The sequence below is a fragment of the Leptonotus elevatus genome, chromosome 1 (genome assembly GCF_054856555.1).
Source record: "Leptonotus elevatus isolate MCC_2025b chromosome 1, RoL_Lele_1.0, whole genome shotgun sequence".
NCBI classification, from domain to species: Eukaryota; Metazoa; Chordata; class Actinopteri; order Syngnathiformes; family Syngnathidae; genus Leptonotus; species Leptonotus elevatus.
Genome location: NC_141239.1, coordinates 8987431 through 9005660, shown reverse-complemented (window position 1 = coordinate 9005660; position 18230 = coordinate 8987431). Strand labels below are relative to the sequence as shown.

General features: G+C 39.8%; 2 protein-coding genes across 19 annotated transcripts in view; both read right to left on the bottom strand.

The window, feature by feature from the left end:
- Positions 1–8802: 8802 nt before the first annotated feature.
- Positions 8803–14520, bottom strand: LOC147180604 (zinc finger and BTB domain-containing protein 14-like). Its single transcript, XM_086096255.1, has 2 exons — positions 14403–14520; positions 8803–13301 (listed from the first exon to the last, which is right to left on the bottom strand). The coding sequence occupies exon 2, from the start codon at positions 13280–13282 to the stop codon at positions 12104–12106; it is 1179 nt and encodes a 392-aa protein (XP_085952381.1). The 5' UTR covers positions 13283–13301; positions 14403–14520; the 3' UTR covers positions 8803–12103.
- A 1627-nt stretch (positions 14521–16147) lies between these two features.
- LOC147180603 (band 4.1-like protein 3) overlaps positions 16148–18230 on the bottom strand; it is a 52235-nt gene continuing 50152 nt past the window's right edge. For all 18 annotated transcript variants that reach the window (XM_086073056.1, XM_086073048.1, XM_086072999.1 and 15 more), the window contains one exon: positions 16148–16891. Coding sequence is in view for 1 of the 18 variants with exons in the window: in XM_086073048.1 (XP_085929174.1) it covers positions 16886–16891 (6 nt within the window). In the remaining 17 variants the exon portion in view is untranslated. The remainder of the gene's footprint in view (positions 16892–18230) is intronic.

Below are 18230 nucleotides of genomic sequence, written 5' to 3'. Positions count from 1 at the left end.
AACATGATTTCAGGACGAAGTTGTGTTGTTGACGTAAAAAATAGTGACCACAAGCCCCCCACCCCGCCTGCCTACGATCTGTATATGTCTCATCTGTACCTACTCCTATAGTTTATACAGTAGTCTGCTCGCGAGGTGGGAGGAGCAAGATGGCCGCCCGGTGACTTCAACGTCTTGCTATCGGCTATCCAGTCATATATTCACATCAGTGGTGATGCCAATACGAACGGTCGAAACAAGATGAGTCAAGCCAGCCGTTACGCCACGACACGTTGCCGGGAACAACGGCAAAATAAAAGCCTTCCAAGGCATTGATCTCCACATATTATTTGGTAAGGTAAGTTTTATTTTTAAGTTCTCACTGCGTTGGCGGCGTGTTGCCAGATACTGTGTCAAATATCCCCCCACAATGTTTTCTTATTGTAAAATCTGGAGATTAGCCGGAGAAATGAGTGATCGGGACCACATGGGAGAGAGGGGAGAAATCTGGTTCACGTTAAAAAAAAAAAAAAAGATAGAATATTAATTGCCAATGAATAGCATAGCCTAGTGATTGTGCTATAAACAAGTATGACTTCCTGCTTTTAGTCTCTTTGTTGTCTTCATATATCCTTCAGTTGCACATGTAAGAATGCGAATGATCTCTGCAGCAAATCCGCCTCTGGAAGCGATTCAAACAAGATGGCCACCACAAAAAGGAGAAAAGCATTAGTCGCAAGCTCATCGGATTGGTGGACGTTCACGTGTTAATGAGCTGCAGCCTTCGCTTGTGATGGGAGTGAGAAAAGATGTGCGACACACATGCCGGCAAAATGTGTGTGCTTGACAGGAAATGAAAAATGAAAGATGGAAAAACGGAGAAAAAAACAAACCTTTTCAGACTTTCCTCAAATAGATTCCCTCAAATGGACGCCATGACCCGTTTGCGGTTTCGTTCCAATATATCGATTACTCAATTGGCGTGATTCGTGTGGGAAATTAACGAAAAATAAGTTGCTACGGACGAGGCACGGGCGCCGTAAAGTCGAAACAATGTCGGTCGCATAAAATTAAGATGATAGTTCTGGATCGACGTTTTCGTCTAGCAATATCGATTACTGCTGTATCATGATACCGTTGCTATCAGAGTAAAAATGTCATGATATAATTGAATTTACGCTTGTCCTCCAATGTCTCAATCATTGCATTATCATGATACTATTATATCATTTGCTACATAGGTTGTCACTGTATCGTGATATTTTTGATATCATTGGAGAACATCGGGATAATATTACAGTATAGAAGCATTTTCTTCCAATATGTCAATAATTGTATCATGATACCAATATTAACAATATAATATTCAATCACGGCTTTCTTCCAATTAAAAATGTTTGCTGTATCACGATACTATTGATCTCATTGGGAACAATATTGTGACATCGCATCATGATTTGCTGACAATATATGGATTATAACTGTATCGCATCTAATAAGACTGTATCATTTTGTTCTTCTTTTTTTTTCTTTTTTTTTCATTTTGTTCTTCTAATACATAATCTCTCATTTTTTTTCAAGTATATCGATTATGACTGTATTGATAAATCTTTGGTATAATGATATGAAATAATGCTATTTTTCCAATTTCTGTATATTGCTACCGTTGATATATTTAAAAAATTATCACACTAATCTTGTAATAAGTGTTCCAATATATCAAATGTGATACAATGGTTGTATCGGGATACTATTGGTTGTTGGAAAATATTGCAATAATATTGGATCATCGTTTTCTTCAAATATATTATTACTATATTATTATTATGTCAGTGAGAAAATATAGATACTAATAAATATCAGTTGTTGCACAATCACTGTAGCGTGATACTGTTGATACCGTTGGAGAATTATCTTGCTAATATGTGGGAAGTGATACTATTGGTATCTTGAGTTGGAAAGGATTTCACTAATATCGTATTGTACCAATTTTCTCCCAATATAGGGATCAATGGGCAATGATTGTATCGAGATACTATCGATATCATTGGAAAAAAATTGAAAATTGAAAGTCTGGCAACTGAACTGGCCAAAATTGTCTACTTGGGTGCAAATATTACATAGCGATATTTCAATTTGTCATCAGAAGAGTCAGTGAGGGGTCAAACGTGACTCGCGTCGCCGACACTTCATCAGCTTTCCGAACATGTCGGCGATGGCCGAAGCAACGCGGCCAAGTCGTCGTCAGACACTTGCCTCATCCTCTCACGAGCTCATTCGGAAAGACGCTAATGAAACTCCTGACCTCGCCCCTCATCTCTTTAATGTCGCTTAAAGTCACACACGCAAATGCGCACACACGCGCACACACACGCACGCACACGCACGTTGTGGTCTTTTAGTCATTTGTCTTCCTTTGTTTACTCGTGCGGCCGCCTTTCAACTCTCCGAGATGGGATTCGATGAGACACATGCAGAAAAGGTTTCAACCCTCCCTGGGTGTGCGTGTGTGTAATTTCTAAGCTCTAATCGGAGCGGCAAACACACACATATGAAGCACATTAATTTGTGGCCAGGAATGACGACAAGATACGAAACTTTCCCATAGGAAAAAAAAAAGAAGCAAAAGCAATTCATCTGTTCCACAGGCAAGCACTTTCTAAATCTCGTTTACAAGTGTAAAAAATAAGTTAATCATCGTGTAGGCAATCAGGTGTGTACTCACCCGTAAGGAAATTGGAAGGACTACTGGGCAGCGTGGTGCGGGAGTGGTTAGGGTGTCTGCCTCATAGTTTTGATGTTCCGGGTTTGAATCTGATTATGCTTTTCTGCAAAAAATAAAATAAAAAATACACAATTAGATACAATTAAAAAATACAAACTATTAGACAAAAATATTACAAAAGACATTTGGAAATACAATGTTGTTATATGAAAAATACACAAACAAAAGATTTTCAAAAATAGAAGAATATTGGTTAAAAAAATAGGAAGAAATACAAACTTGATATACTGTTGCAAAACCTTAGGAAAAAATGTAAATTATAATACAAAAATATTTTTGAAAAAATATATACAGTCTTACTTCAAAGAAATACAACCATATTAAGGAATTAAAAAATTATATATTATAAATATATATTATTATATATTATGTATTCTTATATTTTTGGTTTTAATTTTCCTATTTTATTTATTTTTCTTCTATATTTTTGTAGCTTATTCCTATTTATTAGATTTTTTCTAATATATATATATTTTTTTCTAATATATATATATATATATATATATATATATATAATCAAATAAATAGGAACAAACTACAAAAATATAGGGGGAAAATAAATAAAATAGGAAAATTAAAACCAAAAATATAAGAAAAACACCAACACAAACGAATGAAAAATTATACAAATATAATAAAAAACACTATATAAACAAAAACAGGACAAAAATATCACAAACTACATTCTTTTTACACTTGCGTGTATGTGTGCATGTTCATCGGAGGACTTTTTAAAAACGGTACCCTCTCCTGGTTCATGTTGGTAAAAAGATGTTGAAGTCAGGTTGTTCGTCTCTGTCGTGACTTTATTATTATTTTTCTTACTCTAACCTCCACCCGACTGAAAAAAGATGTGGAGAAGATGTGGCCGCGTTCCCTTCTCATGACTCGCATGACGGATGGCCAACGCTTAAACGTGTTTGCGTTCAAGCGTCGTGCAACACCTACACACATGTTTAACTAACGTGTGTGCGGAAGGCGGCCAGGGGTCAGGGGTCAGGGACTTGGCCACTTTTCTTTGACGTGTGTTACAAAGTTTTCAACTGGTCGATTATTGGCCAAGTCTTTGTTGTTTACTCATCAGCATGCCTGTGAGACAAGAATCAGGGCATCAGGGCATCAGGGCATCAGGGCCAGATTGTTTACACAAGACCATGACAAATCATTTCCAGGACTTTCCCACACTCAAAAACTCAATCCATACTGCTTCTATTCTGTGGGGTACACCCTGGACTGGTCGCCAGCCAATTGCAGGGCACGTATGGCCATTGTCGGACAGAAACCCTGAATGTCCAAATATGGGCAATTCCTATTTCCCCCCGAATTTATGCTATTGGTCTGTCTTCAACCTCACGACATTTGTTATTTTTACGCATTATTAACCAATTTCAAATGCTGACAATAGCTTGAGGACAAATCTATCACTACTGTAGACCTTTCTTATTATTATTATAAATTAATATAAAAATATTTATGATAAGAGTTAAAACTTTATTCTTAAACATTACTGTTCAAATTGCGCTTCTAATAAAGTATTGGCAAAACCATTTGTCATTTTTTTTGTTAAACGGAGTCATTGAATTTACTGAATTTAACTAATAAAGTAACATGCAATAATCACGTAATTAGTAAAGAAACTAAATTACTTTTAAAATCCAGTAGTCATTAAAGTAACTGTTACTTTTAAAATTAAGTAATCGGTAAAGTATCTAAATTACTTTTAAAATCTAGTAATCAGTAAAGTAACTGAGTTACTTTTAAAATCCAGTAGTCAGTTAAGTAACTAAATTACTTTTAAAATCCAGTAATCAAAAGTAACTTTTACTTTTATAATCAAACAATCAGTAAATAAGTTACTTTTAAAATAAAGTAATCAGTAAAGTAAGTCAGTTAATTTTTAAATCAAGTAATCAGTAAGGTAACCAGGTTACTTTTAAAATCAAGTAATCAGTAAAGTAACTAAGTTACTTTTTAAATCAAGTAATCAGTAAAGTAACTGAGTTACTTTTAATATCAATTAATCATGAAAGTGACTAAGTTACTTTTCAAGGTAACCGTGGCAACACTGGAAGGAAAGGAAAACCGAACAGAGAGTTGGGCTTTATTGGCCTCCGAACAGGTTGATGCATATTCAAGTAAAAAATTATTTGGTGTACCTTTGAGTAAAATCTTGGCCATAGAATTGACACATTCCTTTATGAACAAATGCTCATTCACGTTGCACCAAAATCCAACTCTAGCAACAAAAAAACAAAAAAAAAGCTCTGCTGTACTGTGCTTTCAGTTCGGTTATAATCAAGTCACGATCTCGCAATTTATGAGACCGAATTGTTTTGTCTCTAATGCTGCAAAATCACTTCTACTAAACAAACAAATTGATTGGCTCATTTGGTCACATGATTGAAACAAGCGCTACTGCAATACTGAATGTATACAATATAGATATGTGAACTATTTATAAAAAAAAGAAAAAAGATCGGCCTGGGATTGACGTCGGGAGTTGTCGTTCTGTCCCGAATTCCCCAATTCCAAATCCGGCCCGGGAATGTTGAAAGTGTAAAAGTGGAAGCAGGTGAGGCCATTCAACTCGCATTTGAAGTGCGGCACAAAAAACACTCAACACTTTTCAATTTGTGTTGATCCTCTCTGTGATGGCGCGTTTTCTCCTTTGGAAAAAGGAACGTGAGGTCACGGCGGCATCGGCCTGGGGAATTTCATTTCATGAAACCTCCCTCGTGGCTGAGAGTGATAACAGCCGCGAGGGAGGACAACGCCGTGCACTGTCCGTAACCTCCCTGAAACTGATCTCGACCCTCGAATGTGAGTGCAAGCAAAGGGACATTCCATGCCTATACAAATACTTGACTTTACATTTGTTACAATGTTTTGGGGAATATTGTTGCCCTCGCGTTTGGCTGCAAAAAAATTCCATTGGATTTTCGTTTTCTGGGGAGTATTTTGCAATATTTGTACATGTTATTGTTTGTATAATTGTTTGTCTTATTTCTTTTTTTTTAGTTTGACATTCTGATATTGTATTACTAATGTAACATATGCGTAGTCTATGCTTTGTTAAATATTTTGTATAATGTTTTTTTCTAAAATGTTCGAATGTTCTAAGATTTTTTAAATATGTGTGCCCTTTATCTGTGTCTGGATTTAGATATATTTGTGTATTTTACCAAATATTTGTGATAATACAAATATTTTGTATTGCAGTATTGTCTAATATTTATTTTGACTACTTTTGTACACATACATTTTTATTTTGTAATTATTTAGTAAAATTTTTCTAATTGTATTCTTAATTCAACATCTATCAATAGTATTTTTTGTTATTAAATATTTTGTATAATTTTTTATTTGGGTCTTGTATTTTGATGTATTATCTAATCATATTACTTTATGTGTTTGTTTTTGGGTATTTTTTATCTAATATCTGTGGATTTTCCCCAAATATCCAAATCCAATGTAATTAAAAAAATATTTTGTATTGCATAATTTTCTAATATTTTACAATATTTTCTTTATTATTTTCTTTTTTTTCTGTAATACTGTACATTATATTTTCTTGTCTTTTAAAAAATATTTATTTTTGTTTAAATATTTATAATGTGCATTTTTTTATATTTTCCCTCTAAGTATCCCCCCCCTAATATTTGTGCATTTTGATTCATTTTCTTGTCTAATAAGTTTTTTTGTCTAATATTCATCTATGATTGACTTTTTGTCGTCATATTTTTAAACATAATAATTCCCCCCAGGTAGCAGACGCTTTTAACACAGGGATCCCACAAAATTGGCACACTCGAGTCGAAAGGAAAATTTCCAGACCACCAAAATTGAAGTAATCTGCAATTTTTTTCCCTCTGCTGTTGGAATCTGTTGTCTACTACAATAAAGCTTCAAATGCACCTTATGCTCCTCGATCTGTACTACTTTTCCATCTTTGCTGCCTTCCCTTTAGCCACAATTCAATTAAGCAGGCCGACAGTGATCACATAGATGCGCACACACGCTCATGTTTGCTTCTTTGCGCCATTTTGAGCATGCTGCCTTTGTGAATCGCGAATATTTGAAAGGAGGCGGTGGATGATCACAGGAGACGACACTCCACTCAGCGGGGTGAAAAGTGCGGAATTGTTTGTATACACTTGTTTATATATATTTAGATGTACATGTATACATGTGTGTGTGTGTGTGTGTGTGTGGTAGAGGGATGAATGCAATTAAAGTTGTGTGCGTGTTTTTTTTTTTTTTTTTTTTAATTAGACGCTGCTTTTCTGGGAAGTCTGTGGCGGAGCTGGGTGGAGCCTCAGTGGAGACAGGAGGCTTGCGGTCGGGCCGAGGGAACCACGCCGGCCCCTGTAATGGAAACCGTGTGCGTGCGCATGCCTGACACGCACACACGCACGCACACACACACACACACACACACACACACACACACACACACACACACACACACACACACACACACACACACACACACACACACACACACACACAGGTATAATGTCTGAATGCCACACTAAGATACAAAGACAAGAACACAAACTCAGATCCACAGAAGCTAATGTAGAAAAGAATGTGTGTGCGCCAACCCCCAAAATGGCGCACTAAGGTAGAAAGATGAGCTCATGAGAATACTAAGGCTAAAGGCCTACAAGTTTAGTATACAAGAACGAGTGTGTACCAACCCACACAATGCATTTATATCATTTCATGGTCATGCATTGTCACATCACATAAAAAATATATAAAAACAAAACCCAAGACACACACTCAGAGAGCCACATAAAACGGTGTGTGTACCAATCACTGATCTGTATATATTACTGGATAGCCGATAGGCCAAAACTTTTGAAGTCGCGAGGCCGCCATATTACTCCTCCAAAGAAACGTTTCTTGGCATACGAACCTTTACATTTACAGTATCAAAATTGGAGAACATTTGAGATAGTACTTAGTAGAAACAGCATGATTTATGATGTTTTCAATTTGTTAAACATAAACAAGAGGACTTCAGACATTTTAGAATACCCCCCCCCCCCATACGAAGAGCCTACGAGCTGTATATATGTCTAATCTGTACGTATACAGTAGTTATGATTGCGAGATGAGAGGGGTAAGATGGCCGCCCTGTGGCTTCAACGGAATGCACAGGCGTGTATGGGCTAATGGCTATCCAGTAATATATTCAGATCAGTGGTACCCAATCCAATGGGAATTTGCAGTAGCTAGATGTTGTGAAGCGTGCTGCCGCCATCTAGCGGTGGGGGTCTGAAGTGTACTACATTTTGACAGCTTGTACCTCGTCGCACCTCCTTATCGACAAAACTGGTGGAACGATGCACGCGTGCATTTTGTCGTGAACTATTGTGCCACACACACTAAAACAGAAAGCCAAACGTGTGTACAGCCAACTGTATGCCGACCCCCACCACCACACACATTGTCAATTCACATGCGCGTCCACACGCGGTGCCTGTCACTCTCACCGCACGTCTCATTAAAGCATGCGCACGCACCAAAGCGTGCTCGTAAAAAGGTACGCAAGCACGCACGCACGCCAGCTCGCTCTCATAATGCATGCCTGCGCACGTACACAAGCATGCGCGCGCATATATCCAGGCACTCGGCTCACGCGATGGTAAGCACTCGCTGGTCAAATCTCCGTTCAAGTCATCTTTGGGAGCATGCACCCGTTCGTTAGGCCACTTCCGCACACAAACTGACAGAGATGGATTTAGTAGGAAAGGTTAGCGTTGTTTAGCTCAAAACAAAGCCGGAAGTTTCCACCGTGTCGTCCTTCCCATGCCTCCCGTGAATCAAAATGGAAGAAGTGCTCCACCTAGCGTCGCCGCCAGGAACCGACGCTTCCGTGTTTCACTCCCCAAGTGCGTGACCACCGGTTCCCACGCCACGGAGCACGAGCTCGTCCTCGTGATACGTCATGCTGCTTCCACGAAACGGCAGGCGGGCGGAAGTGCGAACAAAATAAAAGTCGTCATTCTGGGAAAAAGAAAAAAAAGAAAAACAAGCTATAGCTTTTATTTTTAAATGACAAATATTTCATATTCAGGAGACAGTGACAGTTGATCTTTTGTGTTTTACTTCCAAATAAAAACATGACAAGTAATATTTAGATGAGTGTCGCAGTATGTCATTAAATATACAAAAATATACTTGCATCCTGTGGGTTGAGTTTCACCTGTCGGTAATAAAACATCATATTAGACTATAGTAAAAGCTTTGGTGAAGTGTGATTTTTTTTCACTCCCTGATTTTTTTTTTGTTTTACAGGAAAAAATTAACCAAATAAAAAGAGTATGAGCGCACTATTAAATGTGAAGGCGTCTAAGGGCCACACTGAAAATGGCAAAAAAGTCCAAATAAAACAAGAATAAAATGTTAAATGATAAGAATTGGTGTTTTGAAAAACAGTCACAATAAAGAGTGTAGGCATAACTCAGAAGTTTTTTTTCTCAAAGAAAAAAGTCATGAGAATAAATGCGTTTTACTTGTAAACTTATAAAAATAAAGTCGCATTTTTTAAAGAAAAAAAAAGTTTTACGAGAATAAAGTCATATTGCAATTTTTTGTATTTCTGAAAATTTATATACAATAGAAGAATAAAGTTTGTTTGTTTTTTCAACAAAATGTTCCAAATTACAAGAGTACCGGTAAATATTATTGGATGGAAAAAATTACATTACCATTACGACTTTATTCTCGTAGAAGCACAACTTGAGTCTCATTACTTTTATTTTAATTTCGTGTGGCCTTCAACACTCCTCCACGATTAAAAGCTGCGCTCTGAACAACAAAAACAAACAAGTTAAAACATAAAAAAACGGTGTTTTTATTGTCAAAGCGTCTGAGTGGGACAACGTTATTTATATTTTTTATATACGTATGTGCATCATTCCTCGTTGTGAACTCTAAATTGTGCCACAGGCTAATTATGGTAAGTAAGCTACAGTATATACAAACGTCCATCACTGACCGTTGACGTGTGTGTGTTACTGTATGACAGTAAATTCGTCAACGGCGACCCGACGCTTTGGTATTGTCGCCGAGTGACAAACGCAGGAAAACGGTCGCCTCGCTTTATTGTACAGTGCGACCAATCAGTACTAACTAAACACATCATCCACATGAATATATGCAACTAAAGTTAAAGGGGACATATTATGAAAAATATTTAACTTTTCAAACAAAAATGTTAAAGCGACAATCACCAAAGACAACATGAGCAGCCCACGGGTCTTAAAATAGCTCACCAATGATGGGACACTGTGACTTACTAAGTAAAACAGAAGAATGTTAACATTGATTTTGTGAAACTTAACATGGTACACGTCTCTTCGTGTACCAAATATTCTATATTTTGTCCAAAAATAAAATTGTGCTCAATGGGAAATAAATGCTGCTTTATTCACTTATTTAAAAAGCTGTCATTTTAATACAGCAAGATTTTTGTTCACGGTCATCACAACCACGATGCATGTCAGAATTTTTGTTTGTCTTGCCGCAAAGTGTGGCATGTCCTACGTCGGCCGACGATGACCTGTGCCGTCGGACCGTGATCTCGGCGGCATGATTCCGGTAAAGTGACATGGCGACCGCCGTGACCCACAAAAAAGTCATGTAGTTGAGTTTGGCATGAGAGAATATGGAGGAAAAAAATCAAATAAAAAATAAGGAATAAAATGTATTTTCCTGGCCTTCTTCTAACTTATTTACATTTGTGTTATTATATTATCTGATAATTAAGCATATAAATCTACATTTGGTTTGGAATGACAAATCAGCTTCTTTTTTTTAAATTTGCATCGTGTTGTTTTTTAGACTCGTTTGACAATCTAGAAAAAAAAAGGTTCATTCTGCTGGTCTTATATTTTTCTTTTGATTTTTAAGAAAGCAAAAAAAAAACATCATATTAATTCCTTTCTTTTGTTTCTTTACAAAAAAACATCGAGCTACTACGGTATGAGAACTAAACAGAGAGTAGATTGCATTGCCCCTGTTGGAAATCTAAAAAAACAAAACAAAAGAACAGTGGATTTATTCCGATTTTTCCTTTTCTTTTGAATTCATCCATCCATTTCCTTAACCGCTTATTCCTCGCAAGGGTGCTGGAGCCTATCCCAGCTGTCTTTATGGAGTAGGCGGGGTATACACCCTGAACTGGTTGCCAGCCAATCCAGGGCTTCTTTTGAATTGTTATTATACATATATTTTTGATAATTCAAAATGTAGATTTTTTTCCAAATAAGGATTAAAACTTAATTTACTGTACACATATTACCAGTATAAAAAGTCTAAACACCCTTGTTCAAATGCCTTTTTTTTATATAAAAAAAAGCATTTCAAAACTTTCCACCATTAACGTGACATGTACAACTCGGTTACAAAAAAAAATAAAAAATGTGGTTGCATACACCGTCTTGAGAATTAACCAGTCACATCCACACACTTATGTTAAAGGATCTTAGTGCAGTTTGTCACTTTTTTACTCGCGACTGCCACCTCTGGCCCAAAGCGTAACCGCAGCATCTGTGTCAGGCTCGTTGATGGTGCGCGTGCGAGTACGTGCACAATCTTAAAGTGACAGCCACAGTTGACAAACGAAGACACGAGGTAAGAAAACCTCCGCCCTCCCCTCCCCAAAGAAACTGTGGAGTGTGAGGGTCCGCGCACTCTACTATAAAGTGAAGATAAAAGCTGATAGGTGCAGTCAGAGGAAACCAGTCAGGGCTCTTCATACTCATCTGGGCATTGGCGGCGCATGCGTGATGTAGAAAAAGCTTTAACGTGACCTCTTTAAACGGCACAATGCACCTTTAAGGTATAGAACATAATTTGTTCAATGAAGTTGCACAAATTCAAGATGATGCAAAAGTTTTGAAAAGATTTTCCTTGCTCTCATTTTTTTATATATATATATATATCATGAAAGCCTGGCAATTGAACAGTGCTGTACAATTTATTATGATCCTTTTTTCACCCTTTTAAATCATAACAAGAAAAGAAAAAAAGAAATTTGCATGGTATTATACGTTTTGATTGTTAAACTAACAGCGGGTCTGAGTTGTGAGGGGGGGGGGGCATAATATGTCTCCTTTAAGCTCCTCTTGGTCATCGTTCGGGACCATAAAAACAAACGAAAGTAAGAATGAGACCATCATTCTAATGAAGCTTTGTGACAAAAACTAAACATTGATTTTACATGTAGAAACGGAAAAACATTGTTGAAGAAGAAGAAATATAGAAGTAGTCTTTTGCGAATGCCAGTCGTGGGGCTTTTTTTTTTTTTTTGGGTGCGCCTCCGTCTCAGCAGTCCGAGTTGTGCGAGTGCGCGGCGGCGGCGGCCGCCGCCTCCAGCTTCCAGTCCCGCTGGTCGTCGGCGGTGTGCTGCGAGGCGGCGGGCGACAGCGACATCTGGCGGCGCGGGTTGCCGCTGTGCATGGTGTTCCAGTGGCGCTTGAGGTCCGACGCCTTGATGAAGGCCTTGTCGCACGAGCCGCAGTTGAACGGCCGCTCGCCGCGGTGCTGCCGCTCGTGGTCCTTCAGGTGCGACTTGTGCTTGAAGGCCTTCTCGCACAGTTGGCAGGCGAAGGGCCGCTCGTTGCTGTGCACGCGCTCGTGTCGCTTCAAATCGGGCCCGCGGATGAAGGCCTTGCCGCACACCAAGCAGCGGTGCGGCTTGAAACCCGAGTGGATCTTGAGGTGCTCCTTGAGGTGCGCCGCCGTGGTGAAGGCCTTGGGGCAGTGCTCGCAGCCATACGGCCGGTTGGCGGTGAGCAGCCGCTCCTTCTTGGCGCTGTGCTCCAGCGGCTTGGGCCCGGCGCCGGGCAGCGAGCCGTGGTCGCGGTGGCCGTACAGGAGGTACTCCAGCTTCATGTCGCCGGACGACGACGAGCCCCAGCCGTGCGCGTGCGGGTCCTTGGCCAAGCCCGTGTTGTAGCCGTGCGGCTGGGCCACATGCGAGCCCCCCGCCCCGCCCATGCCGTCCATGGCGGTGTCGTAGAAGCTGTTCTTGCGCACCTCCTCCATGGCCAGTTCCTTGAGGATGGCGTCCTGCGCGCGCAGGCCGTGGTCGCCGGGCGGCGCCTGGTTCTCGCGCGTCTTCATATTTGTCAGCTCGCGCTTCTGCGAGCACAGGTTGTCCAGGAAGTTGATGCCCAGGATCTGGCCCGACGACATCATCATGTTGATATCCTTCTTGCGCACGGCCAGCCGCGCCGTGTACATGTAGTTGAGCACCTCCTCGAAGATGTCCGAGCGGATGAAGTCCAGCTCTACGATGGAGTTGTCCTCGTCTGTCTGCTTCTTGAACAGCTTCTTGAAGTAGTTGCTGCAGGCCGCCAAGACGCAGCGGTGAGCCCGGAACTCGATATTCTCCACCACCACCACCACGTCGCAGTGCTCACCTTCCATGCGCTGCTGGTTGAGCATCTTCAGGAAGGTCGCCTTGTGGTCGTAGTCGATGTAGCGCAACAATTCAGACATGGTGTCGAATGGGAGCAACCTGGAAAGGAGGAAGCGAGTGAACTCAAAAATCTCTTCCCACACTGCCACTAAATGATTATATTTATTTTTGTACAGTATTGTTTACATACTTACAATGCACTTTTGTGCCATATATTGAACAGCAGGAGAACAGTAAAATATACACACTCACAAATAAGCTGCTACCAAGCACAACACTCACCAAGACACCCACACAGGCCCCGCCCCTTACAGGTACATACACAGGATCTACTACACGTACAGTTTATTCAGTTTATTTAATCCAACGTAAAAAAAAGCAGCATACCTTTAACTTAATATGAGCAACTCAGATTAGTTGGGCCTCCAAATACGTTTTCAAGTGTGTTTAAAGTGTTTTAATAACCACTTGTCACATCCACAAATCTTTTCATTTCACTGTTCCTCTTCTGCGCGTCCAAACAATCTCAATAAATGTCTTCAGAGTTTTTATTTAGGCAACTTCCAAATTTGTCTCCGGGACCATCTCCAAACCATACTACCGTCTTATGAGACATTTTATTTCACTTTACATGGAGCTTTTCTATCACTTGCTCACCCCTGACACTTTTCCACACCGCACCCGGACTCTCTTTTTCGCCTTCCGTCCACCCTCTCGCATTTCTCCGAACAGTTGAACCCAACTACTTTAAAACTCCCGCATCTACTTCACCTGTACTCCTGATAATAAAAAAAAAAGAGAAGGTAAACTCCTTACATTCACGCGCAAACAAAAACAAACTAGCTAAATATCCCCAGCAGGGAAACGAAAAGCAAGATAAATTCAACAACGACAAGCGCGAGACGCGAACAAAACGCACTTGAATTGAAATGCGGTGGTGCGTTCATGGCTTCGACGGTGCGTTCAAGGCTCGCGTGACAAGCCTGAAGAGAGAGGGAATATTTCACATTTCACTGCGCCCAGCCATTTTGACCAAGCAAGCACAAGCTCCGCTGGCATGTTGTTCACAGAGGAAGGAGGGGGTGGGGGTGGTGGGGGGAGCGCGAAACGAGCGCGGAAACACGGTGGAGGTCGTACTCGACACACAAATAAGCTTTCTGTTCCAAAAGCACTCGAGGGAGAAACGAAAAAGGTTCCTACCCGTAGTCCGAATGCGATTGCCCGTGTTGTCACGCAAGGCGAGTCGACGACGAATCCACACTAGCTGCTGCTGTCGTTTTTCCTCTTCCTCCTCTTTCTTGTTGTGACTGCCGCGCCGCGCAGGAAAGACTGCGTTGCTCCACCGCCACCCAGCGCATCGGAGACGTTACAGCAGCTGGAGAGCATCACGTGTGCGAGGGGCTGGATGGTTGGTTGGATCGATGGACGAGCGAGAGCAAGACAGACGAGAGAGAGTGATAGATACAAACCCAATTCAAATGAAGTAGGGACATTGTGTTAAACATGAATACAAATATTTGCAAATCATGTTTAACCTATATTTAATTAAATACACTACAAAGACAATATATTTTTTCAAACTGATCATTTTTATTGTTTTTAGCAAATAATCATTACCTTAGAATTTTATGGCTGTAAAACGTTCAAATTAAGCTGGGACAGGGTCACCTTTACCACTGTGTTACATCACCTTTTCTTTTAACAACATTCAATAAACATTTGGGAACTGATGACAATAATTGTTGAAGCTTTGTAGGCGGAATTCTTTCCCATTCTTGCTTGTACAGCTTCGGCTGTTCAACAGTCCGGCGTCTTCGTTGTCGTATTTTACGCTTCACAAAGTTAGGTCTGGACTGCTTTGGGGGATCATGCTTAATACCATAAAATACATTTGTCTTTCCCAGGATACAGATGCTTGCAAAAGTTGCCAAAACATATGGCATGTTGAAGACTCCAAAAGTTAATTTGTTGGACAGTAACCATTTCAATTACTGTCCTCCCCCCTGAAAACAAAACAGGAAAAAAAAAACACCTCTTGAAATGTTAGGTGTCAAAGTACTGGTAGTTTTTTGGTATCAAATAGTTCAATTTAATAATTCGCAATGAAATTGTTAGTTACTGATTTAAAAAGATAAACAATGTTTACTGGATTTTTTCCTCTTAAGGTTGGATGCAAATTGGCCGAAGAACATCGCTGCTGTTCTAGAGATAAACAGTAACAATGGGATTGCAAATAATTGGCAAATATGATACATTTGGAGTTAATCATGCAATATAATATAAAAAATGTTCATTGGAGTTTTTATCTAAACGAAGACTAACAAAATGGTCATCAACAATACAAAGTTAAGTTTGAAGAAAATGTTAATAGGGGGGTTGGAAACAATGTAAATGGATTTAATTGACACCAATAATGAGAAATAATTGGCATATTTGGGGATTTGTTAACGTTTCTGACACTTTCGGATCATTGAACCGGCTCTGGGTCAAACCAAATGCTGTTCCTGAGTAACGAACCTTAACAGGAAGGTCGTGTAAACAAAGCAAAAAAGTTAGTGATGATGAGATATAAACTGTGTTTACTTACACCTTCTCCCATTTGTGATTCTTTTAAATCATTGAACTAGTCCCAGGTAAAATTTGATTGCTAATCTTGAAGGAATGGGGGGTGGGGGGTGACAAACAATCAGGAAGGTCATCGACAATGCAACTTGATTTAAATCATAAAAATTCACTGAAGTGTTAGCATCTTGTGAATTGGAAAAAAAAACAGTTCTAGATTTTCCAAATAGGTCAATTGACCCGTAATATAAGAGTAGAGTTAAATAACAGATCACTTTGAAGTTTGACATTTTTGAAAAATAAGTGGACCAAATGAAAAACTCTTACATACCACAGCCCACATGCCATAGTTTGCCCACCCCAAGAAATAATCCATAACAGTCTTTTGTTGTGATGTATCAACGTTTTATTAACCGGAGAAGGAAACTGCAATTCAAAACAGACACACATCGGCCACTTTTCCCACCCATTGGGAATAAAATGTACTTGGCTATGGAGACGGGTGGCGCTACGAGGGGCTGCCGTACAGCGGACACATTCAAAGCCTGCACAGGCACATTCAAATGATTTCCGATGAAAAGCCTCGTCATAGCTTCGATGCTAACACACAGAAAAACAACAACACTGATATGATTGTTAAAAAAAAATGCAGTTCAAGTAAAAATGACAAACAAAAAAAATCAACGAAGAGAAATCAAAGAACATGGCCTGGTGTTTATATTTAGTGGCATACCTGACGGGAAATCCATCTACAGGAAGGTTAAATACGCTTAACGTATATGCAGCCTCTTTCTGGAGTGATGGCTTTTAATTCATAAATAAAAAAGCTGGCTACAACAATTAATCTCATAAAAACGCTTTAAATTCATAAGGCAGTGAAAGCAACTTGCTTTAATTATTATTACTTCTTTTAAATCGTACAGCTTTTTCCGGCTTAATCTCGCATGGGTGTGTGTGATGGTAATAATAATAATAATGCCGTATGGCGTCTTTCGCCGCATGCGTTCCTGTTTTTTTTCACTTCTGCAGGTTGGATGGTTGCGACTCGCGGGCAAGCTGGAGGAAGGGAGGGGAAGAGTTTCAGGTCCCGCCGTCAAATGTGGAATTCGGAGAGGTCGCGGTTACTCCTGGAAGAGCGCAAGAAACCAGAGGTCAGTGCATGAAAGGTAGCGCACCCCCACTGAGGCCCCCATTTGGTTCCCAGGTGGGGCAAATACTGGTGAAAATATGCCCCTTTTACACAAGGTGTGCGTAAAATGGCCGCATCAGGGGCGAAGGTGACATGACATTGGGCAACAAGATCGGGAGATGACGCCAGAGGCACCATCTGTTGTGACGTGTAAATGTTGCTTTCAACACAACCAGGTGGGAGAAGTCACGTAGATGTGAGAGGTGTTATACCTCACACCCTCGTCCCGGCTTTTCCTAACAAACAGATGCCGTCCCACTTTCTACCCGCCGTTGATACTACCTCCACCTCAATAATGCAATACTTGTTGGTATTTCTCATACTGTACAGTGATATGGGAAAAATACAGCGTGAAAGTTTACATACCCTTGTGGTAAACTTATAAGCATACTGTATGGTGAGAAAAAAACCCGTAATGCTCATAAAATCCAAAATACTGTGGCATTTGTTGGATATTTTCAGAGGTTGAAGTTGACGAGATGTTCATGTGAATTTTCATGACAATCCATAGCATTTTGTGTCATTTTTCACTGAAGCAATTCCCTTCGCTCTTGGCTGTTTTAGTGGATTTTGACAGATTTTGCAAGGCCCACAGAATATTGTGTTCTATTGCTATAAAAACACAGAACCTAGCAAAATAAATATTAGAGTCTCTTCTTTCATCAGGAAAAAAAGTACATTTCTATTAGTTTCCGTTTTGCAGCAATTAACATTAGAATATAGCTTAAATTTAATCATTATTCACAAACCTGTTGAAAACACTGGGGAAAAGAGTGTTTCAACATGGCCCTGGTTGATCTTATACTCTGCTGCCACCTGCTGGTCGTTTTTTGTAATAACTACCATTGCTTTAAGCAATCTCTTCAGGTTAGAGGCTGCATCAAAGCTTTCTGTATGCTCTAGCATAAAAAAAACAACTATAAATATGTTTTGGGGCCCATGGCAAAATTTAAAATGGACGTTTTTATACGTTTTGGGCGCAAATGAGTTAAGCGTCGCTTAGCTTTTGTACATTTACAGTTGTGCTCATATTTCAAGCACAACTTTAACGGAATGTGTGGTATTCCACAGGGTTCAATTCTGGGGCCTCTGCTCTTTATCATTGTATCTGCTCACACTTGAGTTCTAATTTAAGAATAAATCTCTGGAGTTAAGTCGAACCAGCAAATTGTCACCTTCTGAGATAGTATCAGAGAGGATATGTGTAAGGGTATTCAACAATGCCGGGACAGCGGGGTGAAAGTCTAATGTGGTTTCACTTCTCCACCTGTGATGCG